At 47.6% G+C, this 25,534-nt stretch overlaps 2 protein-coding genes and 1 long non-coding RNA gene across 10 annotated transcripts in view; 1 reads left to right on the forward strand and 2 right to left on the reverse strand.

Annotated features, from left to right (window-relative positions):
• The window catches only part of Nle1 (notchless homolog 1), a 58,066-nt gene extending 54,955 nt beyond the window's left edge, over positions 1-3,111 (reverse strand). For 5 of the 7 annotated variants that reach the window (XR_009225183.1, XR_009225181.1, XR_009225180.1 and 2 more), the window contains exon 1: positions 2,919-3,107. The gene's annotated coding sequence lies outside the window, so the exon portion shown is untranslated. Of the gene's footprint in view, positions 1-2,918 lie in introns of all 7 variants that reach the window. The other 2 variants (XR_009225184.1, XM_046427024.2) reach the window with 2 other exon arrangements.
• A 260-nt stretch (positions 3,112-3,371) lies between these two features.
• On the forward strand, positions 3,372-25,308 carry LOC124080945 (protein unc-45 homolog B; the record flags this gene model as incomplete). 2 transcript variants are annotated; one of them, XM_046427019.2, is given in 17 exon segments in its annotated part: positions 3,372-3,584; positions 3,914-4,081; positions 4,582-4,618; positions 5,590-5,765; positions 6,677-6,766; positions 8,695-8,862; positions 9,435-9,603; positions 11,867-12,037; positions 15,058-15,229; positions 17,486-17,786; positions 18,475-18,569; positions 18,741-18,882; positions 19,460-19,600; positions 22,917-23,044; positions 23,878-23,944; positions 24,751-24,864; positions 25,193-25,308. In XM_046427019.2, coding segments are annotated over 17 exon segments (2,423 nt in total), but the record flags the coding sequence as incomplete, so codon positions are not given.
• Positions 14,609-20,260, reverse strand: LOC124080950 (uncharacterized). The gene is made up of 3 exons (XR_006847912.2): positions 18,993-20,260; positions 16,241-16,363; positions 14,609-15,605 (listed from the first exon to the last, which is right to left on the reverse strand). It is a non-coding gene; the product is annotated as an uncharacterized LOC124080950 (long non-coding RNA).
• Positions 25,309-25,534: the final 226 nt, after the last annotated feature.

The following is a 25,534-nucleotide window of genomic DNA, read 5'->3' on the forward strand; positions in this document are numbered from 1 at the left end:
ATGGAACCCCTGAACACTTTACCCCTACCCATAGCCCAGCCTGTTGCTATAGTTTATTTATAGACAGGGTCTTGCTGATTTGCTCAGGTTCTCTCTAAGTTGCTGAGGCTGGCATTGAACCTTCGATCCTGCTGTCTCATTCTTCTGAGCTGCTGGGATTATAGGAATCCACCACTGCTGACTATTGCTTCCTGTGTGGACTACCACCACAGCCTCTGGACCTGCCTGCCCTTCTCTATCCCCTTCCTGCTGCAGCCAGGGCCATCTTTCAAACCAAAAACTGCTCTATTACTGACTTTTCATCCAAAACCTTTCAATGTTCCCCTTACATGCGAGAATGAACCACACTCCTTATGGCCCACACAGCCTCACTGTCTCAGCCACCCCTCTCTAAGATCAGAGCCTTCTGTCTTGTTTCTGAACTTGTCCAAGGCATGGCTCTTCCTGCATTAGTGCTCTTGTACTTGCAGGTTTTCATTTTTCCTGTCTGGGAATATTATGGACAGAATTGTGTTCTTTGAAATGCATGTGTCAAAAAACATACGCCCTCTAGGGAGGAAATAAAGTTTAAGTGAGGTCATAAGGGCAGGGCCCGAGTCTGATTGAACTGGTGCCTTTATAAGAAAAAGAAGGGAGTCCAGAACATGCACTCTGCCCCCCATCCCTGGTCTCTCCACCTCTCCAACTATACCTCATTCTGAGGACACGGAAGCACTAAGGAGCCCAAGAAGCAGAGGAGAGAGGCCTCACCAGAGTCCGACCCAGATGGCACCTTGATCTTAGGCTTCTCAAGCCCAGAGCTGTGAGAAAATCAATGTCTGCTGTTTGGGCCTCCCAGATGGTGGTATTCTGTTATAGCCATCTGAGCAGACTAATACAGGCTGCTGAGACAGTTCCTCATTCTTCAGGTCTGGCCTTAAATATTCATTCATTTATCCATCCAGCAATTGTATTGAGCAAGTATTCTCTGCCAGACCTTGCTCTTAAAACTCTACATGCATTAAACTAATTTATCACTTATTCAGGAAAACCTTCTCTGAAACAACATCATAGTTCCTTGTTTTGCATTTTTATTTTATTTATTTATTTGGTACCAGGCTTTGGGTGCTTAACCACTGAGCCGCATCCCCAGCCCTTTTAATGTTTTATTTTAAAACAGGGTCTTGCTAAGTTGCTCAGAGCCTTGCTAAGTTGCTGAGGCTGGCTTTGAACTTGTGATCCTCCTACCTCATCCTCCTAAGCCGCTGGGATTATAGGTGTGAGCCACCAAACCTGGCCTGTTTTGCATTTTGAAAACATCTTAGTATTCCTCACATTTAGAAATCACAGATCTAGCTGGACATGGTGGGATCCTCCTAACAACTCAGGAGGCTGAGGCAGAAGGATCACAAGTTTGAGGCCAGCCTCAGCAATTTAGCAAGACCCTGTCTCAAAATAAAATGAAAAATTAAAAAGGCTAGGGATGTTTAGTGGTAGAGTACCCCTGGGTTAATCCCCAGTACCAATAAATAAATAAATGGAAAGAAATCACAGTTCCATGGAATTACTTCATTAATTAATTTAATAAATACCACTGAGCACTTACTATGTTCCACAAATTGTTATATACACTGGGAATATGTAAGTGAATAAGTGGAACAAATCCTTGCCTTGTGAGTGTTCTCTGCTTCCCTTACCTTTCACAGTTCCTGGCACATAGGAAATGCTTGTAGAATAAATTACTGATCAGGATTTGAATTTAGGGTTCCTTAGCCCTAAAATCATAAAACCAAAGTTCTCTGCTAATGGCAAGCTCCCTATCGTATTACCTCATTGTTTGCCCCACAAAGGGGATCCAGGGTTTAGGATAACAAGGAGGCAGGGGATTCATCCATCCATTCATTCATTCGTTCATTCAGCAAATACATGTGAAGGCGGGCACAGTGGCACACACCTCTACTTGGGAGGCTGAGGCAGGAGGATCACTGGAGCCCAGGAGTTCAAAGCCAACCTGAGCAACACAGTGAGACTCCTTATCACAACAAAAACAAAACCAAGGACAAAACCAAAATCAGAGCCTGGGGACATAGCTCGTTGGTAGAGTGCTTGCCTCGAATGCACAAGGCCCTGGGTTTGATTCCCACCACCACCAAAATAAATAAATAAATAAACAAACAAACAAACAAATAAATAATAATAATAAAATAAAATCAACTATGGATTGGGGTTTAGCAGGGAAGTAGATCCTGTCCAAGGCACACTTAGCTGTGTCTAAGTGTCCAAGGTCACAGGATGAGGAGCAGGATCTGAATTGGGTGACTCTACCTACCCTTTTTCTTCAGTGTCTTTTGGGCAAGTTGGAAAATATATGGGAGGTGGGGGTGGAATAGGGGTGCGAGAACACAGCCTGGCATACAATGCCATTCTCCCATGCAGAGAATGTGACTCTGCCTGTCTCTCTGGTTGGGTGGGGTGTTTGCAATCTTTTTGAGCTGCTGTCCTTTCCCTCCAGAAGCGAGCACTCAGCCCCAGTTTGGGGGCTTTGGAGGGCAGAAAGATTCTCAGTCCAAGTGGGAACATCTAAGTAAATTTGCCTTGGCAGCCCTTCCCGAGTGAAGGAATAACAGTTGCGCCCCAGGATCTCCCCCTCTGCGGTGGTGGATGCAGCTTATTCCCAGAAGCCTGCTTCTGCTGAGGAGCCTCCTCTTGTCCTGGGAGGGTTCCCTGTGACCTGGGCTGAGGGAGTCATAGTTCTTGGTCTCAGGGAATTTGCATTCTGACCCACCCCTGGCCCTTGATTTCAGTCTGATGGGGAAGAAACAGAGCCCTCAGGGAGCTCCCAATCTGACCAGAGAGGTGGGCTGAATGTGTTCCCAGGACATAGTGGAGGGACGGGTAGAAAACATTCACACCCAAACAGCCACCCACGCACACTACACCTGGCTGGTAGGTCAGGCTCCTCTTTCTGCAAAGCAAGGACATTTCAACAGGCGAACGCAGGAGAGCCAGGTGGAGGTGCTGCAATAAGTACAAGTGGAAGAGGAAAAGGAACTTTCCTCCAGTCTGTCCTCCCCCTCCCGCCAGAAAGGCATTTCTGGAAGTCTCCAGTTGGTCAGGGACCTGGGCAGCTGCTCTGTGTCCACGTCCATCAGCCCCTCAGCTGTCACTCTGCTCCCAAAATAGCAATGGCGGTGGTGGAGAGGGGGAGGTTGTTTATCTGGGAAGGAGGTGGAGATGGGGCATTACGGCTGTGCCTGGGGAGGGGGTCTGCTGGGGGGTTCCCGTCCCTTCTGGATCTTTCTCTCGCTCTTTGTGGTACGAGTGTCTGAGGCTCCCAGGACTGCCCCTGAGCCTGGTGCTCAAGGGGCAGAGGACAGTCAGCACCTCCACGTGGTCATGACTGTCCAGTCCAGGGAGGGGGAGGACCCTGAGTATCAATGACAGACTCCAGGGACACCTGCCCCTGTGTCCAAATATGGTCTCGAGCCACTGGCTGGAGTGATAAAGTCTCCTGGGTCAGGGCTGGGAGGGGCAGACCGAGGCTGTTGGCCGAGGTGGGCAGAACTCCAGAGCAGCATCCCAGGAGCAAGCGACCTGCTGAGAGGGTGAGCTGCCCGGGAGACTCTAGGGAGAGGGTGCTGGGAACCCTCAGGCCTGCTGGCAGATGATGGTGTAGGCCTTTAGCACTTGGCTTCACCCAACTGGGCTGAGAGGCACCGGGACTCAGATACCCTCTCAAGGGGTCAGGCTCTGAGCAAATGTTATAATGTCCTTCAGGGGTGATTATTTTGGGGCTGCTCGGGTAGGTCCCTTCCATGCAGAATGCCCGCCCTCCACCCTGGTGGTGACCTGGGGCCCTGGACCTCAGGCCAAGAGCCCTGGCCTGGGTCTGGAGTGAGGGGCTGACCAGATAGAGCTGCCCCTGTCCAGACAGATGGCCGAGGTGGAAGCGGCACAGCTGAAGGAGGAGGGGAACCGGCACTTCCAGAGCCAGGACTACAAGGCGGCGACGAAGAGCTACAGCCAGGCCCTGAAGCTGACCAAGGACAAGTCGCTGCTGGCCACGCTCTATCGGAATCGGGCAGCCTGTGGCCTGAAGATGGTCTGTGCAGAGTCTGGGGTGGGAGCTGGGCTGGGGGGTCTTGGGGCTGAGAGGCAGGGCTGGGAGATAGTCCCTTTCCTGATAGGAATTGGCCATCTCACCCGGACACCGTGGGGTGGAGAAGGGTGCCTCTAACTGCCCAACCCAATTCTCTGGAGAGAGACTTTCACCCAATTCACTATCAGCCTAACGCCAGGGGCTTTTCAGATGCAATTTCATGGCGACTTGAGAACAGCCCTCTGAGGTAGCTGTTGCTATCGTCTCCACGTTGCAGACATGAAACTCAGGGCTCAGGGGGCTTCATGAATTTGTCCTAGCTCTCCCAGGTGGTCAAAGAGCTCAGATTCAAATTCGAGTTTGCCTGATGCCAAAGCCCGTCCACTTTCCCCATGCCTGGGGCTGCCGAGCAAAACTTCCCTTCTGTCTCTGTCAGGACACTCTCTGGTGGTCTTTGTTTTGGGCCCCCATCAATTGTCTCCTTCCCCTCCCCCATTTCTCAGGAGAGCTACGTCCAAGCAGCTTCAGATGCCTCAAGAGGTGAGTCCCCCTACCCCTGACTCTGCCTCTCTCAGCCCGGTCTGTACTGGGTTTTGATTTGGTTACAGTTTTTTCTTTTTCTTTTTTTTTCCTTGAAGAAACAGTGATAGTCTAGAGTGAGTTCAGAAGTGATAGAACTAGTCAGGCATGGTTGCGCACGTCTGCTTGGGAGGCCGAGGCAAGAGGATTACGAGTTCAAAGCCAGCCTCAGCAACGGTGAGGTGCTAAGCAACTCAGGGAGACCCTGTCTCTAAATAAGATTCAAAACAGGGCTGGGGGTGTGGCTCAGTGGTTGAGTGCCCTGAGTTCATTCCCTGGTATCAAAAAAAAGAAAGAAAGAAAGAGAAGAAAACAATAAAAGATCTGGGGGTGTAGCTCAGGGGTGGAGCACCCCTGGATTCAATCTCCAGTAATACACTCACACAGACATACATTCACACACGCACAAAGGGAAAGAGGGAACCAACCGGAAACAATTGAAGGAAGCAGCAATATTTAGCCCCAGGAAGGCAACTCCCAGGTGGACAGATAGGCTGCCTTCAAATACCTAAAGGTTGTCACAAGGAACCAGTGTTGGATTTCATCTCAGTGGTTCCAGAGCCAGACTTAGGATAAAAGGACAAAGTTAAAGTGAGTACATTTTGGGTAGGAAGAGGGAAGGGTTCTCTAACAGAGCTGCCTGGCTATCTTGAGAAGGAGGGAGCTCCCAGTTGCAGGAGATATGCAACTGCCAATCAGATGAACCCCGAGGAGCCTGTTGCATCAGGACCTGAATGAGATGACTCTTAAGCTCTCTTCCAGTCTTAAGACTCTGTGGATCTTACTGTCTCCCTAACAAAAAGATGGTATGGGACAGATAGTCCACATGGGTGGATAATCTCCAAGGAAGACAGGATTCTGCAGTTAGGGCTGGGGTGGAAGAGGTGGTCCGCAGCCTGGCGCCCTGAGACTCTGCCCTCTCCCCTCTCTAGCCATCGACATCAACTCCTCAGACATCAAGGCTCTGTATCGGCGATGCCAGGCACTAGAGCACCTGGGAAAGTTGGACCAGGCCTTCAAGGATGTGCAGCGCTGTGCCACCCTTGAGCCACGAAACCAGAACTTCCAGGAGACGCTGAGGAGGCTCAACACCAGCATCCAGGAGAAGGTAGCCCTTACCTCTTCCCTCAAACCTGGGGTGCGAGGGAAGCAGGACCTCAGGACAGAGCCAGCCGTACCTCCATGCTTTGAGCTGGAGACAGCAAGGGGCACCGGCAGGCTCCACAGGACTGTTGAGCAGGAGCACCTACGTGTGCGTATTGTGATGCTGTCTGAGGACACAAGACAGCCAGGGCTAGAACAAGGGTCTTCTAAACTCTAGATGGAAGCTTTAAAAAAGAAAAAAACTATGATCACTTAGCATTTAAATGTCTAAGGGAATTGTTTATTCTAAAGTTGGGCTGATGTTTCCTTCTCTTCCAAGACTATTATGATGACCAAATGGGCTAAGGAATGGAAATAGATTGTGAGCATCAAGGGGCAAAGACTTAACTTTGTTCATCATTCTATCCCCAACTTCTAGAACAGTGCCTGGCACACAGTTGTTATTCAGTTAACTTTTGTTGGATGAATAAATGAATGTGCCAAGGGCCCAGAATAAATTTTTTAAATTTGTTCTTATTAGTTACGCAGGATAGTAAAATGTATTTTGACCTACATATATGGAGTATAGCTTCTCATTCTTCTGGTTGTACATGATGTAGAATTACATTGGTCATGTGATCATATATGCGCATAGGATAGTAATGTCCGATTCATTCCACTATCTTTCCTTTTCCCATTCCCCCTCCATTCCCTTCATTCCCCTTTGTCTAATTCAGAATATTTGTTCTTCCCCGCACCTCCCCACCCCGTTCCTTTATTCTGAATTAGCACCAGCATATCAGAGAAAACATTTGGCCTTTGGTTTTTGGGGATTGGCTTATTTCCAGAATAAAATTTTAATATTTACTGAGAAGAATAGATCGAAATAATGTGACCCAATTCTGCCTCCCTCATAAATACCTCCTCTCTCTTCAGCTCCGCGTTCAATTCTCCACAGACTCCAGGGTACAGAACATGTTTGAGATCCTCTTGGACCAAAACAGTGATGCTGATAAGCTGGAAAAGGTGAGTGACAGGCGGCGCCAGTCAGTCAGCAGAGGGCGCTCTCGGACCCGCGGCTCAGGCTGCTGGGTTTCTCAGGATCTCTGCACTTAAAGGCTGTTCAGGAGTAAAGGAGTGAGGGCGCTGGTCCTTGAAGAACGTGGGGGGAAATTAGCCCAAAGTCAAGCACGTTAGAAAACAGTGCCTTAATTAGAGTGAATCAGTATGGAGAGTCATGCAGCAGGGTCAGATCCTGTCTTTAAGATTCTGATATTTTATTCATCAGAGTTTTTTTTTTTTTTTTTGGCATTGATTTTGATTTTCAAGAACATTGCACAACCTATTATTTACCTGGATTACTAGCTTTGGGGTGCCTCTTTAAATTTTGCATCCAAAGGTAATGCCTCACTTGCTTCACTGTAATTTCAGAACTGAGAAACAATGAGAAGTTCAAATAATATTTTATTTCATTTAGAAATATTGAAAGTCATTCTGAAACATTAAAATATGTACTGGTACGGAGGGTTGTGGCTCTGTGGTAGAGCACTTGCCTAGCACGTGGGAGGCTCTGGGTTCAATTCTCAGCACCACATATAAATAAATGAATAAAATAAAGTTTCATCAACATCTAAAAATAAAAATAAAAAAAAGTACTGATACATTTTAACCAAATGTGGTGCAGTATTTTTTTCATGTTTCCTTCTATTCCTCCTTTGGAAAAAGGAAATTGAACATTTGAGTGTTCTACATTCAAGAACTTGATAGACAGTGCCTGGGGGTGGGAGATGTTATTTTTATAGTCAGAATATCCACATGATATGCAAATATCTTTTTTCCCCCCTGTATTGGAGATTGAACTCAGGGGTTCTCTACCACTGAGTTACATCTGTGGATCTTTTTATTTTATTGGAGAGGGGGTCTCTTTAAGCTGTGCAAGCTGGCCTTGAATTTGTGATCCTCTTTGGCCTCTTGAGTAACTGGGATTACACGTGTGCATCACCACCTCCAGCTTGGAGGCTTTTTTAAAAAAATATATGTGTGTGTATATATATATATTTAATTGCATATGGATACAATACCCCCATTTTTATTTATTTATTTTTGATGTGGTGCTGAGGACCAAACCCAGTGCCCCACACATGCCAGCCAAGTGCTCTGCCACTGAGCTACAATCCCAGCCCTTGGAATCTTTTTTATCTATAATTTTACTAAGTGTTTTTCTTGCTTTGGTTCCTGTTTCCTGTTTTTTGTTTGTTTGTTTGTTTGTTTAATCAGGGATTGAACCTAAGGGTTCTTAACCCCTGAACCACACTCCCAGCCCCTTTTTTAAAAAAATATTTTATTTAGATACAGGGTCTTGCTAAGTTGCTTAGAGCTTCTCTGAGATGCTGAGGCTGACTTTGAAGCCAAAATCCTCCTGCCTCTGCCTCCTGATTCACTGGGATGACAGGCATGCGTAACCATGCCCAGCTAGGTTTTTGTTTTCATTTTGTGGGTCCCTCCTCTTCTAGAGCTGGGCATCATAGCCAGGGCCTTGTGCATGCCAATATAGCTCGACCACTGAGCTATATTCCCAAAACTTATCTATAACTTTAATGGCTGCAATATATTTCATCAAGTTGGTGTTTATGCAGGTTACCTTGACTTCTTCTTCTTCTTCTTTTTTTTTTTTTAGATGTTGATGACCTTTATTTTATTCATTTACTTATATGCAGTGCTGAGAACCGAACCCAGTGCCTCACACATGCTAGGCAAGCGTTCTACCACTGAGCCACAACCTACCCTGACTTCTTTGGACTTTTGTTTTGGGGTTGTGTTTCCAGGAGCAGGATTATAAGAGAATACAATGTTCTGAGACCCACTGCTGGCACCAGGCCCTGTACTTGGTCCCTGAACAAAGCTTCAGCAATCATCCCTCCCTCTTGACCCTCCCTGTCTGTTCCTTCCCTCAGGCTGCCAACAACCTCATTGTGCTGGGCAGGGAGGACGCAGGGGCTGAGCGGATCTTCCAGAACAATGGAGTGGCCCTGCTGCTGCAGCTCCTGGACACTAAGAGGCCTGAGCTGGTGCTGGCTGCAGTGCGGACTCTGTCAGGCATGTGCAGTGGCCACCGAGCGAGGGTGAGGACTCTGGGACTGGTGTGCCCAGGGCAGATGGCTGCCAGTACAGGGACATGGAGGGTGACACATGCCCAGGGCTATGACTGGCATAAAGGGAACCTGATGAAAAGTCTAGAGCATTTTCCTGTCCGCCAACCTTGGTTTTATGGTCCCTGTTTCAAAAGACTGTTTCAGGCCTTTTCTGATTGAGCTGGAAAAGGGTTTCATAAAACAAAGGTATCAGGAGTGATTCAAAGGAAGGAGCTGAAGGCAAGGGTAGGCTAGTTCAGATTTTTAATACTGTCTTTGAACCCAATGTGTATTTTACACTCACACCACATCTCAATATGTCTTGCTGTGTTGCAAGGGCTCTATATCCCTGTGTGATATGGGCCTGCTGTTTTGGGGGGTGCCCTTCTTAACCTCTGGAAAGAGGTTTCCCAGGCTGTGAGTCTCATGAAAGCATGGCTGCCAGTGCTCATTTCCCTAGGGCATGGAGTGGGATGGGAGTGGATCTTACCCACCCCGTCATGTGCATGGTAACCGGGAAGGACAGATGGTGCTGCTGACTGTGGTTCTTGCTGGGGGTCTAGGCCACGGCGATTCTGCATGCAGTTGGCATAGACCGGATCTGTGGCCTCATGTCTGTGGAGAACGAGGAGATGGCTCTGGCCGTCTGCAACCTGCTGCAGGCCATCATTGACTCCCTGTCTGGGGAGGACAAGCGGGAGCATCGAGGGAAGGAAGAGGCCCTGGTTCTAGGTAGGAGATGTTTTCTTTGGTCTAAGTGATTTCAAAGGGACAGTCAGGCACCAGACTGGGCATTTCCTGTGTGTGGAGGTGGCCTGGTTATTTATTAATTTATCTATTTATTTATCGGTACTGGGAATTGAACCAGGGCACTTCACCGCTGATCTACATCCACAGCCCTTTTCATTTTTTAATTTGAGACAGGATCTCTCTTAGTTGATTAATTAAGGCCTTGTTACATTGATGAGGCTGGCCTTGAACTTGCAATTCTCCTGCCTCAGCATCTTGAATGGCTGGGATCACAGATCTGCCTCCACGCCCTTTTTATTTTTTAAGATGAGATCTTACTAAGTTGCTTGGCCCTGGTTTTATTTTTATATGTGTTTTCTGATTATAAAAAGCATGAGAGGCACAACAACAGTATTTACAGTAACCAAAAAGGTGGAAAATACACAAGTGTCAACAGGGCATGATGGTGCACACCTGTAATCCCAGCAACTCGGGAGGTGGAGGCAGGAGAATTGCAAGTTTGAGACCAGCTTCAGCAATTTAGTAAGATCTCTTTCTTAAAATAAAGAATAGAAAGGGCTGGGGATTAGGCTCAGTGGTAGAGCATCCCAGGGTTCAATTTCTAGTCTCATTAAAAAAAAATCTCTATTGTGGATGACTAGGGAAGCAAAATATGACATACACATGCCATGGAATATTATTCAACCTTAACAAGGAAGTCAGTTGTGACATGCTACAACACAGAGGAACCATGAAGGCATTATACTAATTGAAATAAGCCAGTTGCAAAAGGACAAATACCATGTGAATCCAGTTACAGGATGTACTGGAGTCAAATTCATAGAGACTGGAAGTAGAAAGTTGGTTGGAGGGACTGGGGAAGGGGCAACAAGGAGTTTAATGAATATAAAAGTTTCAGTTTTGTCAGGTGAAAAACTTTCTGTGGATGAATAATGGCGTTTGCCCAACAATGTGAATATAAAAGATGGCACTGGAGTGGGCTGGGGATATAGCTCAGTTGGTAGAATTCTTGCCTCATATGCACAAGGCCCTGGGTTCGATCCCCAGCACCACACACACACACACACACACACACACACACATATACACACACACATACAAATATGACTACTGAAGAGTACACTTAAAATAGTAAGTTTTATGTTATGTATATTTTATCCCAATTTAAAAGAGGCTTATTAGAGAAACTTGGGGAAATATAGAAATATGTAAGGATGAGAAAAAAATACCTGTTACTCATTCAGTAACCACTATTATCATCACCGTGTGTGTCTGTCCTGTTTCTATATATAAAGAATATAAAAATTCTTATAAATATCTATTTAACAAAATTGGAATTCTGCTTTGTATAGTTTCATGATTTTATCTTCCTTTAGTATTATATTAATATCGCATACCATTTAAAATTCCTTTTTTTTTTTGAATTGGGATTTAAACTCAGGTAAAGCTACCACTGATCTACATTACAGCCCTTTTTATTTTTATCTTATTTTTTTATATTTATTTTTTTAGTTTCAGGTGGACACAATATCTTTATTTTATTTTTATGTAGTGCTGAGAATCGAACCCAGTGCCTCTCGCATACTAGGCGAGCACGATACCACTTGAGCCACATCCCCAGTCCCCTTTTTATTTTTTAAGATAAGATCTCACTAAATTACTTGGGCCTTGCTAAGTTGCTGAGGTTGGCCTTGAACTTGGGATCCTCCTGCCTCAGCCTCTCAAGTCACTGGGATTACAGGTGTGCACCACCATGCCTGGCTTGGCATTTGCCTTTTAACGTCCACAGTGGGCAGGGAAGTCCTGGTATCACAGGCTGTGGCTGGAATTCAGGCTCCCAGGACATCTGAGTATGGGAGGGGGGAGTCTAAAGTCTGTAAGGAATATAAATTTCCTTTCTAGAAAGCATTTTATTAAATCACTTTATTAACAACTACATACAGTGTCCCTGGATCTCTGCCAGTCGTTGCCAGGAAGTGAAGAACTCTCTAAGAACCCGAGCTACTTAAGGGCTGTTGTGGAAAACAATGTTCAGAGTGGCTAAGAACCCTGGGGGTGTTGATGAGGGATTTCTTTATTTTTTGGGGGTGTGATATAGACAACATTATAGTCTCCTAGGACATTCACACATCCAGGAAGCAGTGGATTTCATATTTCCAGAGTCCTTCTAGAAGCTTCTACCATTCCTGATTTGATCTGAGACATTCTACTCCTTGCTATTGACCTCTATCCTCTTGTTCCTCAGACACCAAAAAGGACCTGAAGCAGATCACCAGTCACTTGCTTGACATGCTGGTCAGTAAGAAGGTGTCTGGCCAGGGCAGGGACCAGGCGCTGAACCTGCTCAATAAGAATGTTCCCAGGAAGGACCTCGCCATTCATGACAACTCCCGCACCATCTATGTGGTGGACAATGGTGAGGAGATGGGAGGGTCTGGGGCTCACATGGCCTTTTGGGTGGACACCAGGGCACTTGGCAGGCAGCAGAAAGCAGGAGAGGTTTTCTAGCAGATGGTGACTAAATTCATCAGATCCAGGTTCACCTCTCCCCTTAACCGGCTTCTTTAATTGCTCAGGAATCATATCTGTGGCTTTCTAACCTGCTCTCATTCTCTCATGGGTTATATGACATAGAGAGTATGCCTGGTTCTAAAAGGTTCAAGTCAACCTCTCTGGGGGTGAAATTTATCTTTCAATATTTCACTTCTCTTGTTTGATTTTCATAGATCTCAGTGAAGTGCACATGCAGTTGCTTAGACCTTACAGATCACAAGTCGCTGTAGTGCTTGAGGCTGGCCCTCTATGCTATTTTCCCCCAGTTCTGGTCTTCTCTGCATATATTTAAGTGGGACATCAGCAGTCACTTCTCTCTGCACTGGGATCTAGGGTCAACCACATGGTCTACAGGGTGGGACAAGGTGGGGAGCAATGTTTTTTATTCTGTTCTTTTGTTGAAGAGCACCAGAATGAATAGCACTCGGGTTACAATACAGTGGATTTAAAAATTCTGATACACTAATTCAAAGCTGCAGCGTTGAGCTCCATGTGTAATGCAAACTGGGGCAGAGCAAAGCTTCCCTTAGATCAAACCTGAAGTGAGCTCTTGGCCAGGGGAGGGGTGAAGACTGTCAAAGAGGTGTCTGGGGTTCTAATAGAAGAGGAATGAGGTGCTCAAGGCCCAGGCAGGATGGAAGCCAGGAGATGAGATTGGGGAGGTGATGGGAAGTGGAGCAGGTGTCTTTGGGAGCCAGGCTGGGTTGCTTCTTTGGGCCCCTTTCAGTCCTGCCAAGCACTTTTTTGTGTTTGGTTGTGACATAATAAATATATGTCATAAATAAACAGGTATAAATAAATAAACAGGCATCTGCACCTGTTTCCTAAACCAGTTGGAATCTTCAAAGTGATAAGTGTCCTCTTGTGCTAATGAGATGGCTAGTGGCTTGAGATCTGGATAGACTCAGGACAAGGAGCGCAGGTTGCCAGGGGAGCCAACTGTGTGATTAGAGGCTTGGGACTTTCTGTCCCATCCCTCAACTCCTATCCCACCTCTGACCTCTGCGAGGTGAGGGGAGAGGGCCAGAGGTGGAGTTAATCACTAATGACCAGTGACTTGATTGATCATGTCTACATCATGGAGCCCCCATATAAAAGGCTCTAACTGAAGGGTTCTGAGAGCTTCCAGCTTGGCGAAGACTTGGAGGTGCTGGGAGGGTAGTGCCCCTGGAGAGGGCTGGGGGGTGCCACACCCCTTCCCCAGACCTCCCCCTGTGTGTGTCTTCCATTTGGCTCTTCCTGATTGCAGCTTTCATAATAAAGCTGAAAATATAGTAGGCAAATTATTTTCCTGATTTCTGTGAGCTCTTCTAGTAAGTTTTAGAACTTAGGGAGGGGACTAAGTTATTTGTAGCCAGTTTGCACAGAAGTTGTGGGAAACCTGGAACAGCATCTGAAGTAGAGGCAGATCGTAGGCCTGAGCCCTCAGCCTCTGGGTCAGTGTTAACCCCAGGTAGAAAGTGTCCGAGTTGAACTGAGTTGTAGGACACCCAGCTCACATCAGATGTGAAGAACTAAGAGGAGTAATAGAGAGGACACTGAAGTTTTCCTTAAAGTGATAAAATACACAGAGCACAAAATTGCAGCTAAGTGTTTAAAATTCCTTCTTAACACTCAGAGTTTCATACTTCCCATATTTACCCTGTGTGTTCTTTCCACATCCATGTACCACCCAAGGGCTGGCCAACTCCCAGCCACCTCTAAAGCCTGACCCTGGGATCAAGCTGTCTGTTGTCTCAGAGGCAGCATAGCCTAGCGGTCAAAGGCGGGGATACTGTTTGACATCAGAGCTCATGGGGAGAGCATCCCCTCTACATCTCTTGCCATGATTTTGGGTGACTGCCTTGGATTCTCTAAGTCTTGACTTTCTGCTCTGAAAGATCAGAATAATGATTCCTAACCAGGAGGTTTCAGTTAGGATAAAATCAGGCACACCTTGGCACACAGCAGATGCTCAAACTAACTTGCAAGTCTTCTTGAAGCTAATTGTCCCATCCGTGGTGTAACCACCCAGTATCATATCTTCCTTCGGTGTTGTATGTTGCTTTCCATACTGCTTTGAAGGCAGGACCTAAAGGTACACATTTAATCCTTCACTTATTCCACAACTACGTGACTATTAAACTAGTCTGATGGAGGAAGTCACTTAAGAATCTCTACCCAGGTGGGCACAGTGATGCACACCTGTATTTCCAGCAGCTTGGGAGGCTGAGACAGGGGTGTCACGAGTTCCAAGCCAGCTTCAGCAACAGTGAGGTACTAAGCAACTCAGTGAGACCCTGTCTCTAAATAAAATACAAAATAGGGCTGGGGATGTGGCTCAGTGGTTGAGTACTTTTAAGTTCAATCCCTGGTACAAAAAAAAAAAAAATCTCCACCCAAAGATAATAATAAGAAGAAATACAGTATTGCCTAAATATATAATGGACTTTATTGAGTGACAATTATGTCTCAGATGGGCACCTGGCTATTTCTGCTTATTATTTTCTTATTGAGTCCTCAAGCTCTATAAGGTAGGTAGTATTATGTCCATTTTCACAATTTAAGAAACTGTGGCCTAGAGAAAAGAGAAGATAAAATAGTATGTGAGGAAGACTGCGTGTCTACTCACGGAATGTTAGCACTGGTAGAGTCCTCTGAGATCAACTCATCATGATTTTGAAAAGGTGAAAATGGAGGCCCACAGAGAATGGTGGATCACTCAAGGTAGGGGCAGAGCCAGGTGGAGGACCTGGGTCTCTTGTCTCCACTCCGGTGCCCTAGGCTCTCCTGTCTAAAGGCAGGGTTGGAGCGAAGCTAGAGACAGGACATTGCTTAGTCAGGGGTATGTTCCTGAGGACAGAGCCCAGCAGGAATCTCACTCTTGCCCCTGTCCCCCTGCAGGCCTGAGGAAGATTCTGAAGGTAGTGGGGCAGGTTCCAGATCTGCCCTCCTGCCTGCCCCTGACCGACAACACCCGCATGCTGGCCTCCATCCTCATTAACAAGCTCTACGATGACCTGCGATGTGATCCGGAGCGCGATCATTTCCGAAAGATCTGTGAGGAGTATATCACGTGAGTCTCCTGGGTGGGTGGTTCTGGCTCAGGATCTCTCTTGAAGTTACAATCCTAAGTTGGCCTGGGCTGCAGCCATCCAAAGGCTTGACTGGACTTCCAAGATGGCGCACTCACCTGATTGGCATGCTGGTGCTGGCTGTTGGTGGGAGGCCTCAGTTCCTCCCCATGTGGACTTCTCCACAGGCTGAAGAGTCCTCACCATGGCAGCTGCTTCCCTGAGTGATGATCCAGGGTAGAGCAGGGAGGAGGGCAGTGTCTCTCACACACCAGCCTCAGCAGCTGCACACCATCACTCGCACGTTCTAGTCATTAGGAGCAAGTGCTCAATCTGGCCTTGACCCAGATTCAGTCCCAGGTTGTCGATTCTGCAAATCTTGCCACAAAATTGATACAGGTGAATTGAAATAGGTGGAAATCATTATGTAGAGCCTATATCTAGATTATATTAATAAATATAATAATTGTGACATTATAGTATTATTATTATATATTGCATAATGATATTATATACTATATTAAAGTTTTTATAGGTATTCTACATCTGGGACAATGCCACAAGATGGGTTAAGGGAAGAGAATTACATTCCACCTTTGGAAGGGAGGGGTGTCTGTATATTTCTGGAAACGGGTTGGGGACGTGGCTCCATGGTAGGGCGGCCTACCTAGTACGCATGAGGCCTTGGGTTCAATCCTCAGCACTGAAAACAAAAAACACTGGGCATATTTTAAACCCACCTCAGTCTCCTGTGGTTGGGAGGAACACCCATGGGCTGTTAGGCGGGAGGCCGGCTCTGGGGAGACTTTAAGAATGGGTGGCTTTAGAGACAGGTCGGGCCCTCTGAAGCTGAGTGTGCTGGGTCTTCTCCCTGCTGCTCCCTCATCTCAGATGCTCTATCTGGGTCTCTGTCTGTCCTTATGTGTCCTCTCCCTCCTCCTCCTACTGCCATGTGACCTTTGAACTGTTGTAGTGATTTTCCTGGTTAAACTGCTCAGATTTCTGGGACATACCTGTGGCTCAGTCATGGGGGTGTGGTCAGGAAGCCAGGACTGAGCCAGGTGAGGCTCAGGTGGCGAAGACGCTGCCTTTACTGTGCTTCTCCTTTCTCTCTTCCCAGGGTCTGCAAACTGTTTCTGTAAATGACCAGAGAAGAACAGACATATATTTCTCTTTTTAATTATTTTTAAAAATATTATTATTACTATTATTATTTTTGTAGCACTGGAGATGAAACCCGGGGGAGCTCTACCATTAGTCTATATTTCCAGCCTGTTTTTATTTATTTTTTTTAATTTCCATACAGCTAAGTCCCTGAGGCTGGTCTTGAACTTCCGTCCTCAGCCTCCCAAGTAGCTGGGATTATAGGCACTCACCCCCATGCCTGGATTATCTATTTTTTAAAATTTATTCTTTAATTATAGGTGGACACAATATTTTTATTTTAATTTTATGTGGTGCCTCACGCTTGCTAGGTGAACACTCTATCTCTCTGAGCCACAACCCCAGCCCTATCTATTAAAAAAAAAACCCTTTAAAATACAAAAATGCTTCTCTACCCCCTGGATCTGCCAGCCCCTGATCTCTCCTACGGCTTCTGCTGAACCCCGACTTTGGTTCTCTTAGAGCTCCTCACGGTGACCTTGGCTTTTCCTACAGAGCTTCAGCTTTTCCCGCTCACTCCAGAGCCTCCCATGAGATCCCAAGTTGAGTTCCACCCCCTCACTTGACAGAGGAAGGGGCTGAGATGTGATGCCAAGCCATCCAGTGCACGGGCACCTTGCTAGGTCCTCTGGCCCCTGTGGCCGTGGGTGCCATCTGTCCCTCCAGATGCTGTGCTGTGCTGTGGACTCTGGGCTGGAGGCCACAGCTTTTGCTTGTCTGTAGGACCTGCCTCAGCTGAGGACTGTCTCATCCTTTCCAGGGCAGCCAGCATCTGCTGACTTGTCCCTCACACCAGGTTAAAGTCATTTTGCTGGTTGTCCCAACTCCAGAGTCTTCCCTGGCTGAGGCTTTGTGGTGATTGCATTGCAGCCTGATGCCTCCGTCTACCCAGTGCAGCTTCCTTAGTACAACTACTACTATCCTCAGTTTTCAGATCAAGAATTGGAAGCTCGAGAGGTTCAGCGAATTGCCCGATGTCACACAGCACATGAGCTGTAGAATCAGGATGCAAATCCAAATCTTTCTGCATCCACATCTCACTCTTTCCATCCTCTTGGACCTGTTATCTTGACAATCCTCACCCTCTGTTTTAGGGGCAAGTTTGACCCCCAGGACATGGACAAGAATGTGAATGCCATTCAGACAGTGTCTGGGATCCTGCAGGGGCCCTTTGACCTGGGCAATCAGCTACTGGGAATGAAAGGCGTCATGGAGATGATGGTGGCGCTGTGTGGCTCAGAGCGCGAGGCTGACCAGCTGGTGGCCGTGGAGGCCCTCATCCACGCCTCCACCAAGCTCAGCCGCGCCACCTTCATCATCACCAATGGTGTGTCATTGCTCAAAAGCATCTACAAGACCACCAAGAATGAGAAGATCAAGATCCGCACACTGGTGGTGAGTAGGCTGGGCACCACCTGCCCAAGACCAGCCACCGTGCTGAGCATCGAGCACCCCAGGAGGAACGAGGGGTCTCTCCATTCTAGAGGAGAATGCAGAGCACCCCTATGGGCACCTGCAGAGCAAAGTGACATGGGGACAGAGATTCAGAATGGCAGGCCCTGCATTTAACCCTGGCCATGTTTTCCTTATGAGTTTTGTCCAGAAATCATTTTCAGAATGAACGCTAAAAAGCCAGTTTCCTCAACCAGCGTGTGTGTGGCAGTTAAGCCTGTTTCCTTTCTTCCATTTTCATTTTACTGAAATTACTTCCATGGGTCTCTTCTTTATCTTGTGAACAATTACACAAAAAATTGGAGTAATTTCTTATTCACATCAATTTTTTTTAAACTGATCTTTGCCTGTGATGTAGTGACTTTCTTTATATGGAAGATTTTTTTTCCTACAAGAGTTTAATTTTTCCTGGGTTACATTTTGCACATTTGAATTGGTCCCTCATATGACATGACTTTCCTGCAGTTTTCTGTGCCCTAACTAGGCTGCCCACTGCAGTTGCACATGGTTACCATCCTCTCATGTGGATTTTTCAAACTACCTGTGAGGTTTTCTGGCCACAGGGACTTATTAGAGCAAGGCCTGTCCCCAAACCATGTCCCTGATCCTGCATGTGTCTGCACCTCCACAGGGCCTCTGCAAGCTCGGCTCTGCAGGGGGCACAGACTATGGTCTCAGGCAGTTTGCTGAAGGATCCACAGAGAAGCTGGCCAAGCAGTGTCGCAAGTAAGAGGGTCATTTCCAGCCCCTCCTCATGGGCTTCTGTGTAGGGCCCTCTGGGCTGCACTCCGGTGGGTGGGGAAAGGCCCCTCACCTGCTCTCCACCACCCTGAGGTCGCTTCACTCTTTACTGGAGCCCTGTCACCTTCCCCAGCAGCTCTCCCTCCCCACTTCCAGGTGGCTGTGCAATGCAGCCATAGACACCCGCACCCGGCGCTGGGCGGTGGAGGGCCTGGCCTACCTCACCCTGGATGCTGATGTGAAGGACGACTTTGTCCAGGACATCCCGGCTCTGCAGGCCATGTTTGAGCTGGCGAAGGCAAGTGTGGCCCTGACCTCCAACGTTGGGGAAGGTCTACCGGATTCAGGGTCTTCCAGCCCTCCTGTAAATCTGGTGGGCCATTTCCCTCTTTCTGTCCCTCATCTTACCTGGCTGAAAGTGAATCCACGTGCCTTCCAGGCAGAGGGAAGATGGCATATTTGCCCATGGCCATGAGTGAGGAGGTCCCGAGGGCGTTGGGGCAGTGCTTCACTCCCTCTGGAAGTGCGGGAAGGATTTCCAGTAGAGCCAGAGCAGAGCTCCAGCTCCCACCCAAGTGCCCACTCCAGGTAGTGGGATGTGAGTGCGCTGGGCTTTTGAAAGGCACCAAGCAAGGTGCTGGGTGAGAAGCCACTGGCCTACTGTTGTGGTGCTGCTGGGGGTTCAGGAGACATTTCTGCCACCCTCTAAGAGCAGAGCCGGTTCCCCTCCTGTGCCACCTGTACTTCTCCAAGCCGAGCCCCACCAGCCACACTCCTTCCAAGCCAATTTGCTCACCATGTCAGGGAGCTGTCTTGGAAGCAGAGTTCGGTTCCAAAGTTCCTTTCTGCCTTCCCCCCTAACCCGGTGTCTGCAGACCAGTGACAAGACCATTCTGTACTCAGTGGCCACCACACTGGTGAACTGCACCAACAGCTATGATGTCAAGGAGGTCATCCCCGAGCTGGTGCAGCTGGCCAAGTTCTCCAAGCAGCACGTGCCTGAGGAGCACCCCAAGGTGGGTACAGGATGCCCCTGGAGGGGGGACTGTGCCCCCAGACCTCCCAAACAGGTGGAATGGGAAAACCCTGCGTGCAGGCAGCTGTGTGGAATGTGTTTGGGAGGATTTGGGATAAAATACTGATCAACTGAGGATGATAATGGTAAGTTTCTCCACCAGATGGCGCTCATGCTTTTCCTTTGTTTTCTGTCTTGGGAGAAAAAACAAGTTTTAGAGTTTAATTTGACACAGAGCCTGGATGAACATGGTTTTCATATGTGGAATCTAGAGAGGACTAAAAGGGGAAAAGTAGGTGGGACCTCATGAAAATAGGAGAGAGACAAGTAAGGAGAGGAAGGGGGCCCCGAGGAAGGAGGAGGGGAGGGCAAGGGAAGGTCCTGGGGATTGATTTTATGTTGTTGATTTCATAGATATGAGACAGCTTTATATCATACTTCCAAGACTTATAAAGATTTGATTTTCTGGGATATCTGGATTTGGGGATGGGTGTTTATGAATAATGAGAGGAGGGATGGGGTCAGCATGAGCCCAGGTGTCACAAATCTCCTTGGGAGCCTAATACAAGAATATGATTTACATGTTATTTGCATATAAATACATACAGAAATATTCCCAGCCAATAACATAATTTAGATTTTTTAAATGATCAAGGTGATAATCCTAGGTTGCAAGACTGTTGTAGGAAGATAGCAGGAAACAGTTTTATTTGGCTGCAGCCAGGTTCAGAGGGCACAGCTTTTGCTGTAATCAATTCATTCCCTGAACCCCCGAGTTCAGGTAGTTTTAGAATTTTATAACCAGAATGTAGGTGAACGGGCTCAGAAATTCACAGACTGCATAAGTTCACATAAAAGCAGCTTTTTCTTTCACTGTTCTGGGCAAGTTAATCCTTCAAGGACAACACCTGAGAAGGGGAGAACTTCTTCTCCCCTTTCTTTCCTCCCCCTGCCAGCTGTTACCATGGAGCCCAATTGGTAACTTCTCTTATTTCAAAAACGTAGACATCTCTGTGAACTCAGCTCAAGGCCAGAGGCCTTGATAAAGAATTTGTCTTTTTTTTTTTTTTAAATCACACTTTGCAAACACACTTCTACAAACTACTACACTGGATACATATTTATGAAAAACAAGTAAAAGGGCATTCAGCACCTGGAGTGCTGATTTCTTCCTGGGCAGTGGCCAAGTATAATACAGCAACAGGAAAATAGGAAGTTTAACTACATTGAACTTTTTTTTTGTAGAGACTCCTTTGCTTATAGTCTTAAAATCAATTATGGTGAAGATTTCTGGAGAAGCTTCGGTAAGATTCTATTTTTGTGGAGGAGGAGGTGCCACTACAAAACCAACAAAAGTGTGCAATAGAGAAAATAACCACTGCTCATAATGTGTCCCTATGACCACCGTTGGCATTTTAGTATGTTGTGCTACCCACCAGATAAAACTGTGGTTTTTCTGTGCATCTTTTTTCTTTTTTTTTAAATTAAACTCTATTTAAATTTTTATTGGCACGATATACATATACATAATAGTGGGATTTTTTTTCTTCCTATAGTTATAATCAGAATGTAGTTATCATGTTGTCTGATTTTGGAAAGATAATTTGTTCAGGGGAAAGGAACACTCACACTGTGTGTGATTGTAAATGAGTACAATCACTGTGGAGATCAGTATGATGTTCCTTAAAAATCTAGGAATGGGACTACCATATGACCCAGTGAAACCATACTCTTGGGATACAGGCATACCCAGGTTTATAGCAACACGATTCACAGTAGCCAAGTTATGGACCCAGCGTAGGTGTCTGTCAACAGATGAATGGATAAAGAAAATGTATATACATGCAAAGGAGTATCTTCAGCCATAAAGAAGAACAAAATCATGTCAATTACAGGAAAATGGATGGAACTTGAGAGCACTATGTTAATCAAAATAAGTCAAACTTATTTTGTCAAAGGTCATATGTTTTCTTTCATTTGTGGAAAGTAGAGAGAGAAAAAAAAAGGAGGAAAAGGGGGGGATCTCATGAAAATAGAAGGGAGACTAGTAAGAGGAAGAAGGGGACCAGGAGGAAGAAGGAAGGGAGGGAAAAGGAAGGTTCTAGGGAACTAAATTGACCACATTATGCCATGCGCATGTATGAATGTGTCACAGTGAATCCCACTGTTCTGTATAATTGTAACACACCAAGAAAAATTAAAGCATATGGTGTGATGTGGGTTGGTTACATGACAATATTATGCCATTCTATATAAGAGACTTGAGAACAAGATACTTTGTGTATTTTGCACATGGCCTCCCATTCTCTGAACTGTTTTTAAAAGTTGCAGGTGCACTTCACCCAGGCAAGGGTGCACAGCGTGTTCTGCTGCTGTGAAGGTCCCCTGTGCCTAGAGGTGTCACATGATGTTCATCTCTTCCCCGCCAATCCCCATTCCAAGGACCAACCTGGGGTTGACTTTGGGTTTCCATCAAAGCCCACTCCATGGCTGTCAGCTTCACCTGCTGTCCCCATTTACTCCTGTCTATATCCCCCTCCCCGTCCCCCAATGGAAAGCCAACCTTTTGCAAGAAAGTCACTGTATGTGTCATCTAGTGCTTGGGATCATCCCCTTTTCACTTCACTCCTCTGAGAAAGAGTTGAGTCTTTGATGTTGATTTTCTTACAGCATCAGCTCGGCAGGCTCTGTGCTGGGAGTAGGTTGGGCAAAGCAGAGAAGAACTTCTTACCTGATGGTCGTTGTTTCGGCAAAGGGAACCTAGAGAAGTGCGTTACTTCCTTTTGCTTCTCTAACACCTCGCTGCAAACACAGTGGCCTGAAAACCACATTTGTTATCTTACAGCTCTGGAGGCCGGAAGTCAGAGCATCTGTCCCCCTGGGCTGACGTCCAGGGGTCTGCAGGGTTGGCTCCTTCTGGAGTCTCTAGGGGAGAATCTTATTCCTTGACTTTTTCAACTTCTAGAGGCCACCTACATTCTTTGGTTGGGACCTTGAATCATTTTAACCTTTCTGTTTTCACACCTCCTAGTATTAACCCTGAGCTTACTGTGCTGTGGTTGCATCATGATTATTTGGGGCCTACCTACATTATCCAGGATTATCTCCCCTTCCCCAGTTCACTTGATCATCTTGGCAAAGTCCCTTTTGACATGTGAGGTTACACATTCTCAGGTTCTAGGGATTGGGCTGTGGTCATCTGGGAGGGCCATTAGTGAGCCTACCCTAAGAAGTCAGAAACGTACCATCTGAAGTTCCAGTACAGATCTGCCTGGTGCCCAGGCCCCTTCTCCATTGCCAACTCTCCCATCCCTCAGGACAAGAAGGACTTTGTGGACATGCGGGTGAAGAGGCTCCTGAAGGCAGGTGTCATCTCCGCTCTCTCCTGCATGGTGAGAGCAGACAGTGCCATCCTCACTGACCAGACCAAGGAGCTGCTGGCCAGGTGCCACTGCAGGGGGCCAGGGGCTGGGCCCGAGGGGACTGGAGGGCAGGAGGCTGGACAGGGAGATGGAAATGGTGGGGGCCTACATGAGGGACTGAGTGAGCCACTGGGTGTCCTAGAGACTGAAGGGGACCAACAATGAAAATGACATGATGGGGCAGATGTGACAGGTGGAAGCTTGTGTCAGAAGGTGTTCATTCTGGTTGCCTTGTTCCCAGAGATCAAAGGCACAAAGTGCAGCCTACTGGGCATGATCAGGTCCAGTGCAACAGGTGCCCTGTGGGGAGACACAGCGGGTGGGGACATGAACAATGGCACCCAAGCAGCCAGACTGGAGGGCCAGGGCTCGGCAGCCAGGAAGGCCTGGTGGAGGTGACAGCTGAGCCCTGATGGAAGAAAAGGAGCCACTCTAATGTGGAGGAGGGAAAGGCTTCAGGCCTGGAAACAGCATCTGCAGAGACACCAAGGACAGAGGAGATTCCTCTAGAGCATGGAAGCCCAGGAGGGAATCTTGCTCACAGGGAATTAGGAGACCGTGGAGGTGGAGTTTCTCTTGGGTGGCGAGGGGCACCAAGGAGCCCCTGGCAGTGCCCATAAGCAGGAGTGGGGTGGCTCTTTGCAGCCTTGCTTGGCCTCACTTTCTTCCGTGCCACTTAACATCATCACAGCGTCTTCCCAAGGTGGCTCATCGTGCATTGTGGGGCAGGAGCACACGGGGTGCACTCTCCGGGCTTTCCCTGTTCACCCTGGGGCTTCCTGGGCTCTGGCTGCTGGTCTGCGATGGGAGAGGCTGCTGGCAGTTCAAATGCTCTCCTTTATCCTTGGCCCTGCAGGGTGTTCCTGGCGCTGTGTGACAACCCAAAGGACCGAGGCACCATTGTGGCTCAAGGTGGTGGCAAGGTAATGGGTCAGGATAAAGTCTTTGCTTTCCTAGAAGGTGATCTGCTTCACAGGAGCACACAAACTGTGCGTGTGTTTGTGTGTGTGTGTTCGTGCGTACTTGTGTGGGTGTGCTCATGTACCCCTAACCTGGCCCAAGAATCCTGTATCCCTAACCCAACCCAACCCAACCTCCTTGAATATGGCAACTCAGTTATTTGCACTGTCTGGGCTCATGGCCCCAAACCAATATCTGCTTGATTGGCTGGTGCCATGGATGTACTCGGGAATGTCTTTATCTTCCTTGCTATTGGAAGGAAGCCTGGTACAAAGATGGAGACTGTGGACTTTCCTGTAGACGAGAGTTGAGTCTTGCTGTGTAACCTGGGGCAGATGCTTACTCTCACTGAGCCACAATTTCTTCCTCTGTAAAATGGAGGCAGGACCCACACACTCACATTTCAGAATGTCACCAGGATTACATAAAATACATGCAAAGCTCACAGTTGGTGCTCAATAAGTGTCTGCTGTTATGATTAGGTGTGGCTTAGACAGAAAGTAAGGAATCCATTTATTATTTCTCCAAAAATTGAAGGAACCTGTGGATGGGTGGGCAGAAGTGGGGTTGAAGACCTTGATGATTGGGACCCAGGGGAATGAATCTATGGCTGAGTAGTTGTTTTCCATGATGCTCAAGGGCTGATTATGTCGCAGAGTCTCCGTGAACCTCTGATGGTTCACGGAGAGACAGACAGACAGCAGCTGGGGTGGAAAGATGGGAGAGGGCTCTGGATCTGTGGCCTAGGTGACTGTGCCCTTTCTTGCAGGCCCTGATCCCGCTGGCTTTGGAGGGCACGGATGTGGGCAAGGTGAAGGCGGCCCACGCTCTGGCCAAGATCGCGGCTGTCTCTAACCCGGACATCGCCTTCCCTGGCGAGCGGGTGGGTATTTGGGATGAGTGGGGTGGGGCAGAGGGAGGAGTCTCCCCTGCTCTCATCACCCCAGCCTGGGAGAGAGACCTGGTGCTGTCTCAGGGTGGGTGATGATTCACCTGGATGCCTGGCCTGGCTGTGCCTGTGACATTCAGGACTGACCCCTCAGAAATGTTGCAAAGTAAAGGCAACATTCCTGCCTCTGAGGATCATTGTGCAGATGAGGTCCGACAACACAGGGAAGTGCTTTGGAAATTTAAGGCTGGCCACCTACAAATGCAGAGAATGGAGGGAGATGTGGCCCTTGCCCCACCTGATCCGCAACCTCTCCCCACAGGTCTATGAGGTGGTGCGGCCCCTTGTGGGTCTCCTGGACACGCAGAGGGACGGGCTGCAGAACTACGAGGCTCTCCTGGGCCTCACAAACCTGTCTGGGCGGAGTGACAAACTCCGGTGAGTGGGGTGGGGTGGAAAGGGCAGGGGTGGGGAGAGGTGCCCCAAAAAGTTGGGTTGGAATTTCACAGGTCATGTGCTCAAGCTGCTGTGCTCAGAGGACAGCATCAGAGGCACTGGGTAGAACCACAGCGGGAGGGGTTTGAGTGGGAGGAAGGAAAGACCACACAGAGACTGTGCGAAGCCCAAGGACTAGCAAAAGGGATCTCCAGTGGGGTGGCGTGTT

The sequence above is a fragment of the Marmota monax genome, unplaced genomic scaffold, assembly GCF_021218885.2.
Source record: "Marmota monax isolate L192 unplaced genomic scaffold, Marmota_monax_Labrador192_F-V1.1 WCK01_AAM20220418_F8-fsc01056, whole genome shotgun sequence".
In the NCBI taxonomy this organism is placed as follows: domain Eukaryota; kingdom Metazoa; phylum Chordata; class Mammalia; order Rodentia; family Sciuridae; genus Marmota; species Marmota monax.